This window comes from Passer montanus, unplaced genomic scaffold, assembly GCF_014805655.1.
Source record: "Passer montanus isolate IOZ18808 unplaced genomic scaffold, ASM1480565v1 scaffold20, whole genome shotgun sequence".
Classification (NCBI taxonomy): Eukaryota; Metazoa; Chordata; class Aves; order Passeriformes; family Passeridae; genus Passer; species Passer montanus.
Genome location: NW_024366592.1, coordinates 13,499,702 through 13,515,624, shown reverse-complemented (window position 1 = coordinate 13,515,624; position 15,923 = coordinate 13,499,702). Strand labels below are relative to the sequence as shown.

General features: G+C 40.4%; 1 protein-coding gene across 7 annotated transcripts in view; it reads left to right on the top strand.

Annotated features, from left to right (window-relative positions):
• ITPR2 (inositol 1,4,5-trisphosphate receptor type 2) overlaps nt 1–15,923 on the top strand; it is a 244,485-nt gene that overhangs the window by 32,189 nt on the left and 196,373 nt on the right. For 3 of the 7 annotated variants that reach the window (XM_039708067.1, XM_039708065.1, XM_039708064.1), the window contains exons 3-9: nt 4,285–4,400; nt 5,545–5,631; nt 6,303–6,461; nt 10,285–10,383; nt 11,530–11,613; nt 12,439–12,585; nt 13,801–13,896. In XM_039708067.1, coding sequence (XP_039564001.1) covers nt 4,285–4,400; nt 5,545–5,631; nt 6,303–6,461; nt 10,285–10,383; nt 11,530–11,613; nt 12,439–12,585; nt 13,801–13,896 — 788 coding nt within the window. Of the gene's footprint in view, nt 1–4,284; nt 4,401–4,837; nt 4,943–5,544; nt 5,632–6,302; nt 6,462–9,028; nt 9,085–10,284; nt 10,384–11,529; nt 11,614–12,438; nt 12,586–13,800; nt 13,897–15,923 lie in introns of those variants that run through there. The other 4 variants (XM_039708063.1, XM_039708062.1, XM_039708069.1 and 1 more) reach the window with 3 other exon arrangements.

Here is a 15,923-nt window from a genome sequence, read left to right as displayed (position 1 = left end):
AGCTTTCAATTAAAGCAGCAAAGTTAACAAACCAAACAAAAACTGCTTTAAGTAAGTTCTTAACATGAAAAGAAGACTTAGTCATGAACGATTAATTGTATGATTAGACATAAGCAACTGAAAATAACATCTAAGAGCAGGATGAGTAGGGCCTTTTCACTAATAGGAACTGCTGTCTCTGTGCTTTACAATGTTTTTATCATTGATAGTTGAACTGGTGTTGATTTGAGGTTAGAGCATGGCCTGGGTGTCAAAGACGTATGAGAAAAACATGTTTCTAACAATATGTTTAGATTTCAAGGACTGACTCTGAAAATTAATGTCAGAGAGGACTGTGTTTGTTCTTCTTTGGTAATATTTTATCAACCCTTTTCCCAGTGGTAGGGACAAAAAAGAAAGATTGTGGTTTTTACTTGTATCTCCCCTTCAGGGTTCACTCAGAGATCAAATCAAGGTACGGAGCTGTTGGCCTAAACTGAAAGCCTATGTAAAGAGGTGTCTCAAAATAGCAGTTTCATTTTTGCTATGTATTTACTTTTATGAGTGGGTGGTTGCTATTCTGGTTGTTTCAGAATGTCCTGCAGTGTGGAGCATTGTTAAGCTAAGGAAAGATGTGGTTGCTTTTCATTCTGTGTCCATATGAAGAAGCTGTGCTTCCCATTCCTCCCCCAGTCACACTGGGATGAACCTGGAGTGGCTCTGTGTTCACCAGGGTGCACATCCAGATTTGCATCAGTGCAAAAGAGGATGGAATTTGGTCCCACACACTTCAGGTGTTTTCTGAAGCCTTGTGAAGAAACCCCACAGAACATTCACTATATTGCATTGAAGGGACTGATCAAACCAGGTGCTTCATGTCTTAATTTCAGCTGAAGCTGGTGAGATCCAAAGCACTGAGTGTGGTGATGGAAACATGTACCGTGCTGCAGGGCTGGGTTCACAGAGATTGGCAAGAGCAGTGTGTGCCAGGAGTTGTGTACCTCTGAAGAAAAGCCACATCATGAGCCACACAACTGCAGGTTTCCTTAGTCTGGGACCCTAAACACACTCCAATTTGATGCTTCTATCTCCAGTGGGAAACACTTTCAGCTTCCAAGGTCTAAAATAGCACAGATAAGACGTGCTTGTTGATCAAGGAAAAGGGGCACAAGTCTCATTCATATTTTAAATGTAAAATGACTTAAGTTTTTAAACTGGTCTAAACTCTTATTTGTATTCCTTTGATTTTTTTGAGGCTTCTGCAGTGAAAGTGATGCTGGTTCCTAAATACCCTCCTTTGCCTTTCAGGTCTTAGTCTGATCTAAGGTTTTCCTGACTATTCTTTTTAATTCTCTCCCTTCCATTACCTTTCTCTGCACTCCCTCCTTTCTTCCTCCCACCCTTTCCTCTTCCATCTGCTGTTTTCCTTTTTACTTGCCCTCTATGTAATTTTGGTTTATCCTTTTATTTTCTTCTTGTTCCTTCCAGTTCCATAATTGCTTTAATTTCCTTCTCTTTTTTGTTGTCCTGCCTAGGACACTTCATTGCCCCACTCCTTTCTCCTCCACATTTTTCCCTTTTCATTTTCACACTAGTTCTTTTTTACCTTTTTGTCCATTTTTTCCCCCCCAAAACAAGTAGTTTTGTACACACTGATTTTATAGCCCTGTCACTTCCACTTACCCATTTCTCTGGTTTTAGTAAAGCCATGTGATAATTTCTCTAGTTCTGCAAACCAAAGAAATCTTCCATGATGAGCAAGAGTTGAATTTCTAACACTTAAAAAAAAAAAACCCTAACAGAGGGCAGGGAGAGAAAGCATCTGACAGATACAGTTCTAAACCATCCTTATCCAATATCAAGAAAAATTTAAAGGGTATAATAGGAGTTATTTTCCTTTTCAGACTTCCTGAGTTAAGGTGCTATTTGCTTACCTTTGATATTCCCTCCTTAATTAGTTCCCAGGAAGAGAAACATTTATGTAAGACTCCATAAAGTAATGGATTGGGAACTAGGACTATCTGGGAATGTCTGGAGAAGTCAGAAGAGACATTCTGTCTCATGAGTGGGTTGCTAGACTGACCTCCAGGAGGGAATGGCTTTTTGATCTGCTGTGTGGTGGAAAGTTGCTTTATACTCTTATGCCTCAGTTTCCCTTTTTTCCTGTTTATTTGAACTGTAGCATCTCTAGGACAGGCTCTGTTCCACCTCCTTACAATGTTTAGGATCATGAAACTTGAATTCACATAATTTTGTTACTCTAATAAAAAAACAAAAAAACAAACCCAGAGAAAAATGATGAGAATGATCTGGTTTCTATGGATTTGAAATCCTAAAAAAAAATAAAATAGGAAAATTCTTGTCTGGGAAGAAATAATATGATTTTTTTAGTCTATAAATTGAGGGAAATACAATTGAAGTAATACTGGTTTGGAAAAGGTCCTCTACAGAGTGGTAGCACCATGCTCTGTGACTCTGCAGGAGGTTGGGAAGCACCGTGTTTACTCAAAGGAGCAGGATACATGGGGAGTAACTAAGAAATGAAGAATGGTCCTGTAAAAAGAAGTTATTGTCACTTCAGAGAAATAAATGTTTCATGAAGCCTTTTGAGAAGGCATATTAATTATAGATTGTGACAGAAAATAATAGCAGACTTTTGTCTTATGAGCTGAAATCCTGATACTTCAGGTAAAATATCCTGTAATATATAGTACAATTTATTGGCACACAGCACTTTGGGTTTTTTTCACCTTCTTGGTTTCCAGAATATTGTTAAAGTTACCTGGGAGTTCTGTACTCTAGGTTGTGTGATATCATTCCCATTATAAATGTCAAATGAGAGCAAACACCTTTGCAGAGTGGTTGGGTTTGCTTTGATAAGGATTTGTAGGACTTTTTCCTTGGAACAGCAACTCAGGGCTGGGGAAGAGTGTAAATCCATGAGCACTTTGGGTCAGTGCCAGGGAAAGTTCTGCCACTGGGGGCAATTTTGTATGGACAAACTTTGCTGCTTGAATAGGGGCTGGGTCAGTCCTCATCCAGTGCTTGGCCATCTGTGCCAGTGAAATATGGAGGGCTCATAGCTGGAGACAGACCTTCCTTTGACATCTACAGGCTGCAGCCCATGTTGTGAAAGAGTTTCACCCTACAACACCCAGTCCTGACAGTCCTTACTATTCCCACAGCAGAACTCTTCCCTCTTGCTTCTTAAAAAATGTCCGTGTGAGAGGACAATTAGCAATGCTTGCTACGTGAGATGTCAAGTCTTGCTGCTTTTAGAGCAGTTGATGATTGTGACTATGCAAGACTAGATTTTGTTTATCATTCTAAAAGTAATTGGCTTTAGATGAATCATGAGGCTCTATTTCCAGTTTATAGGACTGTCACTGGACAAACCCCTTCCCCCCCCCCCCCCAAAACCCCTTGAGTCAGGGAATTTTACAAAATTAAATTTTTAAACATTCAATTGTTGATTACAGTTTTGGGAAATAAAGATGAACAATTGAGCAAGCATTTAAGGAAGAACCCCTTGGCTTCATTCCAGACATCTCTCCCCTTCCTTGATATGCAACACCCTCACTCCACATGGGGAGGTGGTGGGGATGGGATGAGGGTTGGTGTATTGATATTCTTTCCTTTGCTGCTGATTTCTTATTTGGCACCTCAGCATTGGCTGCAGTCTCCTCCTTCTCCTTCTTCTCATCCTTTTCTCTCATTTGCACAGCCACCCTGCTCAGGTGGCTCCTCTCTCATCACCTGCTTTTTCCCTAGTCTGTTGGACAGTAGTGATGTTCAGCTTGTGTCACTTTGATTGAAAAACTCTAACAGTAAAAACAACTCAGTGAAGGCACAGAGACCCAAACTCTGTGTGAACCTGCTTGGTGGCTGGCTGCTGAATTCCCCTGCCACCCTTGGATTCAGCAGCGCCAGGAGGAGCTGGGCAAGCAAGGTGTCTGGCATACAGATAGCAGGACCACTCTTCCAAGGTTTCATGTGCCTTCAAACAGTGCATCTGTGATGTGGGGGTGCTAAAAAGCAACAGGCAGATATGGCAGGATCACAGCCTGGCGCTCTTACGGAGATTGCACAAAGTGAGAACCTGCGAAGCTTTAAGGGCTTTAGGTTCAACTCTAGTGTTGTACCACCCTGTTTATTGTATCATTACCACCAAGCTGACTTGGTGGCTGTGTTTAAACACTGGTATCTGGACATTTCTGGAAAAACAAACCTAACCAATGCATATTTACAAAAGAAGGAAATGTCTTTCAACATGACTCAGGAGTATTTCTTTCAATCTTTCCCCAGACTGCCTTTTCAAGGTGTGTCCTATGAACAGATACTCAGCCCAGAAGCAGTACTGGAAAGCCAAGCAAGCCAAGCAAGGGAACCATACTGAAGCAGCATTGCTGAAGAAACTTCAAGTAAGAGACATCTGTATTTTGTAATCTTATCTCAATCTGCAGGCTGTAGCATTACAATAGCACCAGAAAGAATAATAACAAGTGCCTTGGGAACCACTGTGATGAGTATTATTATGCCCCCATAGCAACTCCATATTCTCCTTAGCTCTCCTACCTCCTGACTGGCATTTATGGCCCCTGACCTGGTGTTTCTCTCACTTTGGGCTGGGGGTTTTGCCTTTGCTGTAAGCGAGGTAGTGCTTTCAGAAATTTTATAAAATAAAAATGGAGTTGTTAAAATCAGGATGGAGCCCTGGGAATAATGCTGGAAATCCTTATGAGGAATTAGGTAGAAGAGTGGACAAAGAGATGTCCTCAGTGCTTTAGCAGGGAATTCCTCAAAATTGTGTTTGTCCTTGCCGTCTGTCTGAGTGATTCTTTTGTGGACCTTTTTGCAGATTCTATTTTGTCTCAAATACAGTGTGGATGGAGCAACTCATCTGTATCTGAAAAACAGCTGGCCTGATGTTGTAACTGAATGCATGAGATTAAGTGAAAACAAGGTCCTGTCAAACCTGGATGATAGTTTTGTGAGCAGTGGAGAGGTCACCAGTGCTTCCAGTTAAAAACAGCAAGGAAGGCGCGTGGTGTGTGGCCAGAGTTACACAGCAGTTAGTGCTGGGAGTGGAGAGTTTGCTCTGTGGCTGTGTTTGACCCAGTCTATCCTGTTTAATTTTAATATTGCCTGTTGTGAGCTAATGTTTTTGTATTGTTGTAAAGTCTATGTGTTTATGTACAATTAAACCCCAACATGTAAAAGGAGTGGTGACAGGGAGAAGCTAATCATAGGCCCCTTTTTATCCTCTATAGGATGAAATAAAGCCCCTGGAATTACTTTTTGGACTTGAAAAGCTTTAAAATAGCATGCATCTCAGGTATGACCCATAAATTGTGACAGAGTCCCTATTTTGAGTAATAAAGTCAGAATCAGCATCAGGATTTGGCTGCTAGTATTTCCAGTGCAGTAATGCTTGTAGGTTGCAGGATTTAAATATGGTGGCATTTGCTTTCTGCAATATGTTTCAGGTACTTCTTTTTGTAGAGTCTAAAGAAATAGTAGGTACTTCTTTTTGTAGAGTCTAAAGAAATAGTGATTCTCTTGCAGCATGCAGCAGAGCTGGAACAAAAGCAGAATGAAAGCGAGAACAGAAAGCTGTTGGGTGAAATTGTAAAATACAGCAACGTCATCCAGGTAAACCTATTGAAATCCATCTGCCTTCTCAGTGCTGGAAAAGAAACAGTTGTTTCATTTCAAGGTTACAGTGAAAATTAACTATCTACCCACTGTAATCTGGATTGTCAGGGTCAGATAAACAGAACTTGGTGAAGTTTACAGTATTGTGCTTTTCTGCCTGTTTCAAAGCCTACCAGAAGTGCTGCGTATTCCTGTTTAAATAATATGTCATAATAAAAATTCTGTGTGTTTCTTGGTGCTGCAGTTTAGAACTGAATATAAATGTCTTTTATTTTCAAGAGTTATTTCAAAATCATGCTATAGAGGTTCTGTGCAGCTCCTTTTAAATCATTGAAGTAATCTGTATCTCATGACATATACATGAAACAGGAGCTAAGTTCTTAAGTGCAGTACAACTTTTCTGTAAAGGATGTAATTCCTGAAGGGAGCACTGCAATGGACACTTGCCCTGCTATAAAAATGATCCTTGACACATTTCTCACAATCTGAGATCATCTTTTTTCCTAAACTGTAGCATATTTTGATGACTATCTTCTAGTTATATTTTTATTTATATTTATTATAGAAAATCTCTGCAGTGTGAAAGCCTGTGCCTCCTCTTTTGACTGGAGGGAGAAAAAGCAACTAAAAGCTGTACTTTTTTTTTAAAAATTATTTTTTGTTCCCAGCTACTGCACATAAAAAGCAACAAATACCTCACAGTCAACAAGAGATTGCCAGCTCTGCTAGAGAAGAATGCTATGCGGGTGTCCCTGGATGCTGCAGGGAATGAGGGCTCCTGGTTTTATATCCAGCCCTTCTGGAAATTGAGGAGTGAAGGTGACAATGTGAGTGGAAATACTGAATGTGTTAAGGAGAAGGGAGAAGAATTCCAGGAGGTGTAACTTCTTCACTGCTGGCCTGTTTCATAATGGATTCAGTTCAGGAAAGAAGAAATTAGAAGAGTAATTGGGAACTTTACCTTTCATATGTAACTGGAAAGTGTTATGAAATTATATGGTCTGGAATCTCATGTGTTGCCACATTCAACTGAGCCTCTCTGTTGGGGCTTCTTTGCTAAGTGTACCTGTTGAGTGCAGATTTACAAAGCTGATAAGAAATCATAGTTTATGCTAGAGTCTTATTTTTTTAAAAGGTTTTGTTTTATTTTTAAATTTTGTGGCAGCGGTTTTTTTCAAGGGGTCAGTAGAGAATGTCTCTAAGAAACATCTACATCACCTTTCTTTAAATCTGTATTCCCTTCTGATGTGAAAATGGTATCTATGATTTGAGCTGGATAGAATAGTCTGGAAGCCTTTTCTGGGTTGGTTACAGCTGGAGTCTTGCATGTTGATGAGAAGAAAAATGCACAGAAGAGTTCTTTGCTGCAGATCTGAGAGCTGTGCCATGAGATTACAATTCCCTTCTCCATTCTGTGGCTTGGTTGAGTGCCCGATGTGAAAAATTCAGATCTGCCTCTGGGAAGGCCACACGATGATGAACTTGTGTGGTTTTACATTGTAGACCTGGGAATGTTTGGCTGCTTTCCCCTGTGCGTAATCAGCGAAAGCCTTCTTAGTATTGTAGAAGGGAATGCCTCTTTTTTAATGTATGTTCTCTCATTAATTTTGTGGTTAGCCTGCCCTTGGGATGCTCTCCAGGATGATGAGTGTGGTTGCTTGCAACTCCTTTTGCAATCTCCTGTAGAGAGGAGAAGGATTGCATTCCCAGCTCCTGCTCAAATATCCCTAGAGTCAGAGTCTTCTCCTGCTCCATGTAGTGATCAAAAGGGTATTTGAAAATCCTTCTTCTTCCCAAAGCCTGTTGCAGAGAAATAGAGCAAATATAGCCCTTGGGGGGGCCTCTGCATGGCTTTTCAGCTGAGGAAAACAAACATGGTTCAAACATTAGCCTGGTATTTCTTTTCCTTCTTTGGAGAGAAAAAAGGGTGACTTCTTCTTTTTGGCTTAATTTCTTGGAATAAGATCAGTTTAGCATATTTTTAAATTCCTCATGCTTGGAAAATAAATATGTGTGTCATGCTCTCCAGAGGGAGGACCTGTCATCTGCAAAGCCACGGTGGGCTCTTACAGATGAGAGCAGCAGAACAATACTTGGCCTTCAAAGTCATTCTCAGTACTACAGAGATTTTGGTTCCATCTTTCACTATGCACATGTGAGGGTTTGGAAGCAGACTTGCTGATCTACAAAGATTGCAGATCAGTGTAGTGATGGCAGTACCATCCCATGCCACAGACCCCTTTCCTTGTCTGTTCCCGTGGGGATTTATCTGACAGACTCGGAGCCATGTGGCAAACTGGCTTATACCTAACTCAATGGACTTGGTTCCTTTGGAACAGCCTTCTGCTCATTTTCTGTTTCTACGTTGCTTTTCAGAGCTGGCAACTTGCCATTGTAATTTACAGAGGGAATTTACCAAGGGAAGTTGTTTCTTGTTTCTGCTAGGCCCAAAAGGATTTGACAATTTTCTTTGCAAATTTCCAGTGATAAACATTAGTGCTCTGGTAGCTCTCCCTGCTTTTGAGCATTTCTACCTCTTCAACAGATATGCAAACCAGGCACCTGTGGAGTAGCAAGTGATGGGTTTTTAAAATTTTTCTCTCACAGATGGAGGGAGGCTTCAGTCTTGTACCCACTGCTTCCTTTTAATTTACTCCCAGATATGGAAACCTTTCAATTCATGGTGTTAGCTTGGTATATCAGGCCCCTACTCTGTTTAGAAACTTTGAGATTTTTAAAATTATATTTCTGTGCTGTAATGAGGAAATTCCCTAGAAAACTTGTTTTAGAAAGTCTTTTAAGCAAGGGAAGTGAGTAGTGAAGTACTGCTTGGATGGCTGCTACTGTGCCAGGTAATGCAAGCAAAGTATGCCATATGTCCTAAAAGAAAAGGAATCTGGGAGTCTGATACAGGAAGTCATGTGTGTGACTCTTCTGGTAAGTGATCAGAGCTTTTTAGCCTTGTGAAATATTTTAGAACTTCATTTTCTGAAAGAAGGTTAGCTTAGTTTCACTAGTAACTGATTAATTTTGCAAGTCAATGAAAGTAATTAAAGAATATGACTGAAAATTTACAGTAATTGACATAACTACAGTAATTGACATAACTGCAGTATTTTCTGCAGACTTCTATTAAGTCTTCATAATTTTTGAAGCTGCTCTTCAATGGAAGATAGGACTCATTAAAACTGGAGCTGGTTCCAGATGGACTGAACAACAAAATATGCCCTAATAGCAGGATTGGTGTTGTGTGGATTGCACTGCAGTTATTTGCCATTTTAGTGGGTTTTTTTCTTTTTAAATAAAATGCTTAATGATATGCTCTCTTACTGATTTAGTTGTGATAGTTCTGGTGTGCATGCAACAGTTTTGAAGTCCTGATTCCACTTTGCAGGATGCAAACCTGGTGGTATTTTGGTTAATGAATTGTCTGTCTTCTTAAAACAGGCTGTAAGTAATGTCTGTATGAAGCATGGCATGCAGGAATGTATTGCATAAGAAATGTGTCTTATAGGCATCTTGTCATTATTTTGACTCTGTTAGTGAACTTGTTCTCATGCCTTGGATCAAATAGGATTTGTGTGTGTGATCTGAGCATGGTGACACTGTCTTTTGCTACTGTTTATTTTAGCTGTGTTGGTAAAGAACATGTAAACCTTCATTTTCACCTCTGCAATGAGAGGACCAAATTCACCTGCATTGAAGTTGCACAAGGCTGAACTGGTCTCAGCTTTTTCATAGGAAATGTGCTGATCAATGCAGAAAATGTTTTTATTTATTTGTCTTCCAAAAGAAAGCATGGCTTGTGCAGCATTTCATGTAGTAAAAAATCACATGTAGCCACTTGTCTTCATGTCTGTGTGTGCTCAAAATTGCTGTGAACATAAGCAAATCAGGACCCAGTGCCAACCAATCTATGTGGATTGATTTTTTTTTTTTAATTATTTTTTCCCCTTCCAGGCATGAATTGAATTCTCCATATGCATGTCTCAAGCAGTTTTTAGGCTAAAGAAATTTTTTGTATATTGTAAAGAATTGCAAGGGCATGGGAATTTGCTTGCAGGAAGCCAGTCAGGAATTCCTCTTGTAGAGAGAAGGCCTCTCAGCTGTTGAACCTGCTGCCTGTGCTGAGCTCAGACACCATTTAGGGAGCAACAGCAGAGGGGATGGAGTGTGTTCATCTCTTTCTGAATTTCCAATGATTTCTGTGTCTTTCTAGGTTGCAGTTGAGCAGTGTGAATCAGAGAACTACTGAGCCTGTCAGGACATTTACTGGCAGATGGTCCACAGAGCTGAGGGCTCATGATTGCTTTCTAAGCTTTCTCTGGGATAAAGAGAACTTAGTGTAACTTTTGGATGAACTGAGCTGCTCCTGGAATTTGTAGATTCATACCTATTTTATGGTCTGGAATTTCTGCTGAACCAGGGGACATGCTTATTGTAAATGCAAGGGGTTGATTAGTTGGAAGTCTTGAACCCAAGTGATTGCAGATCATGGGGGAACAGACCTGCTGTGTGAATTGTCTGCAAATAAATTCACCAAGTGCCACTCCTAGAGCATGCATTTGAGTAATTTTCTAAATATGATAATTACTTCATTTTACTGGATAACTATTTAAGTCTAAATTGCATTTTATTTCTGACTTCCAGGTTGTGGTGGGAGATAAAGTTGTTCTCATGCCAGTTAATGCAGGACAGCCTCTGCATGCCAGCAACATTGAGCTTCTAGACAACCCTGGCTGCAAAGAGGTGAGTTCAGGAGGGGTAACTGCTGATCTGAGATGGTTATAGAAAGGCTGAGGTAATTGGGACTGGTCAGCCTGGAGGAGAGAAGGCTTTGGAGAGACCTCACTGTGGCCTTGAGAGCCCACAGGAAAGATTGAGAGACTCTTGACAAGGGTCTGGAGTGACAGGACAAGGGGGAATGGCTTCACACTGACAGAGAGGAGGTTTAGATTGTTATGAGGAAGAAGTTGTGCCCTGTGAAGGTGGTGAGGCCCTGTAAGGGTGTTGTAGGCACACAGTTTGTAGTAATTGGGAGTAGGGCTGTGGCTGAGCCTCATTCCTAATGGGCTACAGCTGTGCAGGACAGGGGAACAGTATTGAAGGTAATGAGACATGGAGTGCCCAGGTGCACTGACCAATCACCAAAGGGTACAGAGGGTACACAGGTGCAATGCATGTAAGATGAAGAGTATAAAAGGTTGTACTGTAGGACAGTAAAGGGCTGCGGATGCTTGAAGCCTTTTTTGGTGTCCCTCATGCCTCCACTATCCTTCCGACAGCACAGGGTGCCCAGAGAAGCTGTGGCTGTCCCTGGATCTGTGGCAGTATTCAAGGCCAGGCTGCATGTGGCTCTGAGCAAGCTGGAATAGTAGAAGTTGTCCCTACCCATGGCAGGGGATTGGAACGGGACGATCTTTACATCTCTTCCAACCCGGGCCATTCTGTGATATGCTGTGCTTTACTGGTAACCAGAACACACTATGAGCCCATGATGAGCTCAAAGCCAGCCTAAAAAATTGGTTCTAGCTTAGCCTCAAAAACTCAGGATGAAATCTTGCTGCGGTGATGTCCTGGCACTGAAATCTGTGTGAGGTTTCCTTGAGTATCTCAAACTCTGACTGATAAGAGTAAATCCTCATTCAGCATCACTTTGGAGTGTTCTTGGTAGGCTGTCAGCAAAGAGAGCTGCATTTCCCCACCCAGTCTTCTCCAACGTGACAATCATTAACACTTGAGAGCTTCGGGACCAGTGTTAAGAACTGTGTAGACATGTAGCTAAGCCATGGCCCCTGCCATCCTAGATGTGGTGTGGTCTTTCAGAAGAATGGAATGTCTCAAAAAAAAAAAACCCATCCATATATACTGTAACTGGATTTTCTTTCTCTAAAGGTAAATGCTGTCAACTGTAACACAAGCTGGAAAATAACTTTGTTCATGAAATTCAGTAGCTACCGAGATGATGTACTGAAAGGAGTAAGTATGATATTTAAATTAGTTTTTGGATCCAAAAGGTCTTACTGTATTTGACTCTAGAGAAATATTACCTGGTGTATAAAAGAAGAAATAAGGACTTTATGGAGATGTTCCAAGAAACTGTAACAATAACTGCAATAAGACAATGTAGCTTTACATGCTGAGGTATTGAACAGTTTAATGCTTGTAGCTTAATCTCTGAGATAATTTACATTTTCATTTTAGAGATAAGCTTAATTTGTCCTCACATGTACCTTAATAAATCATTATCAATGGATATTTTTTCAATAGGTGTCAAGGTAGCAGCAATTTTTGCTGAAGAATTTGAAAGGGAAAATGGTATCTTTGTGTAGATCCATTTAAAGATAGTGTTTCAAGTCTTGGGAGAGAAGCAGGAGGAAACAAAAATTTTTCCAGCAGAAGAAATAGAGAGGGTTGATTGCAGAGTAGAAGTGACAAGATAATACAATGTTAGAAAAATCTCTTCACTTCCCTTAAATAGTAAGAGAGATTAGAAACAAAAAAATCAATTTAGTAAAGTTATCTAGAATTAAAAATCACTTTTAGGTTAATTTTTGCCCACTGTTCATTGTGGTGCTTTCCCAAAAGACCATGGGTCTCCTGCAGGAGTGAATCATCCCATCTGATTTCCAGACGGTGCTAAGATTGAATACTCCTCACTTGGTACCTGCTCCAGCAATAGGAAGCTCGAAAGTATTTTCTTCCTATCAGTTCTGCTGGCATTACTGGAGCTGTTACACATAGAAAATTACTCTGGCGGCTTTGCCTACCATTTAACAGTGCTTCTTTTTCTTATTTCTTTAGGGAGATGTTGTGAGGCTGTTTCATGCAGAGCAAGAGAAGTTTCTGACGTGTGATGAATATGAGAAGAAACAACACATTTTCCTCCGCACTACGTTACGTCAGTCAGCCACGTCTGCAACAAGTTCTAAAGCACTGTGGGAAATAGAGGTATTTTTTTCTTCTTTTTATAAATATTTTAGGACCTGAAGGCCAGGGCTCAGTAAAAAAACTTTAGGACAACATGAGTCATTCATAGGCTCCTGATATTATGACACATCTCCCTGTAACTGTTATTATTTCATGAAGTGGTTTGTGTAGGATGAATCCTGAAGAGCTGCTTTATTGCTCTGTATGTGTGGAGACAGGAGTCTTTCTTACTATATTTGCCTGCACTAAAATGAGAGAGTCAAATTTCAAATTCAGACTTGATGTAAATGGTGTGATTTTACCAAAGCCAATCAAAGGACACTCACCTCTCCTGAGTTTTGAGTGTTTACATTTAGCTTTGTGTGCAGTATAAAAAATGGAAATCCATGGCTGACAGGAAATCTCCCAAACATCATACAACACATCAACATTTGTTTAAAGTAAACCTGAACAAACGTGGTCTTGTGAATGGGGGTAATTTTGAGAAGGGAACTAGCAAACTTTTTTGTTCAACTAAGAAACATTGGAAAGTGGTAAGTCTCAAATCCTTGCTATTACAATAATGTAACTGCTATATACCCAAAAGTTCTTATGTGATGGACAAACTTTGTGTATTTAGAACAATCTTCAGAAAAATGGTTGATTTTTGTTTGGATTGTCTGAAGTAGAGTGTATTGCGCCTGTACTTATTGGAGATTCCTCCTTAAAGGAGACAGACACTGTTAGATTTGAAGAAAGCAAATGGCCTATAGCTCAGTCAAGGGATAAAAGAACCTGTGATATTTCAGATGATATGAAGATATCACTTGAATGAAAATTTTTGAGAAGCCCCTAGTATTGACAAAAATAGAGCTAGTGTAATTGGTAAAATAATGTAAGGTGGTTTGCATTTTGCTTTTAAGTAGTGCCTAGTAGTGTAGAACAGCTCTCCTTACTTTCTTGAGCTGCAGATTCACACTATGTCACTACAAAGAAAAATCTGGCTCATCATGTTTGCAGGGAATAGATTAATGAAAGCACGGAAAGTAATAGGAGGAGTGTTTCCTGGCACTCAGCAAAAAGTAAATGTGAGTAGTTGTTATCTATGGCGAGCTTCATGTATGCACAAAATTCCTCTCTTTGGCAGGCTGTAAGGATGTTGTTTGCATATTTTTATTAGGAGTGAGCTGCAGGAAATGTCAGTGACCTGAAGTATGATCTTGAGGAGCAGGATTAAAATCTAAATTTTTCTTTTAGGTTGTCCACCATGACCCTTGCCGGGGAGGGGCAGGACAGTGGAATAGTTTGTTTAGATTCAAGCATTTGGCAACTGGAAACTATTTGGCTGCAGAGGTAAGAATGCCAGTTAAACAAGGGTTTGTGTGCTGCCTAACCAAGTCCTGCTGCTTCAGAACTGCTGTAGCAGGTGGGTCTGCAGTGTAGATCTTCACAAAGATCCTGCACTGGGCGCCTGCTGTGTCATACTGTATTGCTCCATCCAGGGATTGCAGGACAAGCACTACTGTTAATATCCACCATGTTTATACTGAAAACCCTTGGGCTCATTTATCTCTCTGCTCCTGTTTGCCCTTAATTTTTGGAGTGGTGTTGTGACTATGTATTGGTGTCGTGCAAGTTCATTGTGATTATATAGGCTGCAGGGTTCTGCTATTGCACCTCTTGCCTTTTGACTAAAATTTGAATTAAAAAAGTTCTGAGGCAGTCTCTGCCCCTTTTGGTGGAATGGAAGGTCCCAGAGGAGAAAGAAGATCTTGCAACTTGTCTGGTTACTATCTGGTCTTTGTATTAAGGCAAAAGAGTACTGTGACTTCCCAAAAGAACAGCTTAATATATTTTAAGACTCCTTAAAAATAAAATATGGCTCTTGACAAGCTGGAATATAGCAGATAATACCAAGTGTATGAAATGGTACAGCCTTGGATATTTTAATGGTTGCAAGAAGCTGTGAACTTTTTGAGTCATGTGTAATCCATATTAACACAGGTCTGTGTACAAGTTTTATCAATGGAGTTAAAAGTAGGGTTTTTCCCACTGCTTCAGTTAGGTTTGCTTGTTTTAACTTATGGTTTGAAGTATGAGTGCAAAAATTTACTGCAAGAAGAAAGCTATAAATTACTATATGTTAGGGAACCCTGAGAAAAGACTTGCTCTGTCTGGCTTGAGTTAGATTTACTGCAGTGCAACTTCTGTATGCAGACAACTCTTTAGTATTCCCAGGGTGCTGCTTTTGTGTTCCAGCTCCTGTATTAGCCTGTACTGAATTCAGAGGAAGAACAAACAGGAACTATCAAGGCTTCATTTACTTCTAATTCTGTCAAGGCCACTATCAAAACATAAGCAGTGGACTGCTAATAATAGCTAATTTTCAAGAGGCAACCAGTACTCCCACCTGAGAATGGGAGTATTTTTCTTTCTGCTTACAGTGACAGATGCTCCCAGTAGGAAGATTTTACTAGCTTGAGTTGATGGAGAGTCAAGAAAAGCATTGAGCATACTGATGGGCTTCTTTCTTCCACCAGGGTTTCTGTCTGGGGGATTTTTAGGTGAAAAATCTTCAGGTGAAGAGGTGCCATGCTGTATTGAATGTCAGACCTGAGTTAGGTCCTTTCTATCTCTAGAAAGGAAATCCCTATCAGGCAGACTTGTAATATGGAGAGTATAATTAGCAACAGCAGAGTGAGAGCTGGAAGAGCTTTTGGGTTGAACAGAGGTGATCTGCTGAGACATTGGTGTCTGTCTGTGAGGTGTAAAATACCTGTAGTGGAGATATTAAAGGTACTGCTGTAATAAAACCCTGTGAACTGTATTTTGCACAGTTTGTATGTCAGGTATAACACACCAGCCAGACACATCAAAGATTTATGAAGAGGCAGGCAGACACCTCATGTGCATGACCCAACTTTAAATCAATTGGGCAAAGCCTACTGAGCACTTATCTGCGCTCTGGCAGCACAGGGAGATTACTCATGGTATGGATTATCAACAGCATCACACAACCTGATTTTGTTTAAGCCTCCTTGATAAAGGTATCTAGAGTAGAATAAAAAGTACAAACACAAGAAGAAAATTTACAAATCTTTTAAGCATTCTGTTGTTGGCTATTGATGCAATTTCTGTCACAGTTTGAGCTGTTGTAAATCAGGATTCATCACTGCTTAAAGCTGTCCTTCATCCTCCCTTAAATCAGCTTGATGTGTGCCATGGAGGCTTCTGCAGGGGAGTCTTGCATGGGTCAACTCTCAGATAAGGAGCAGAAGCATCCTTCACATGGGTGCCTCCCTTTTCTCCTCTCATACCTTGTGTGAGCAGCCTGTGCCTTCTCTTTTCCTTGGAGTCATCCTGTGTCAGATTTAACTGGT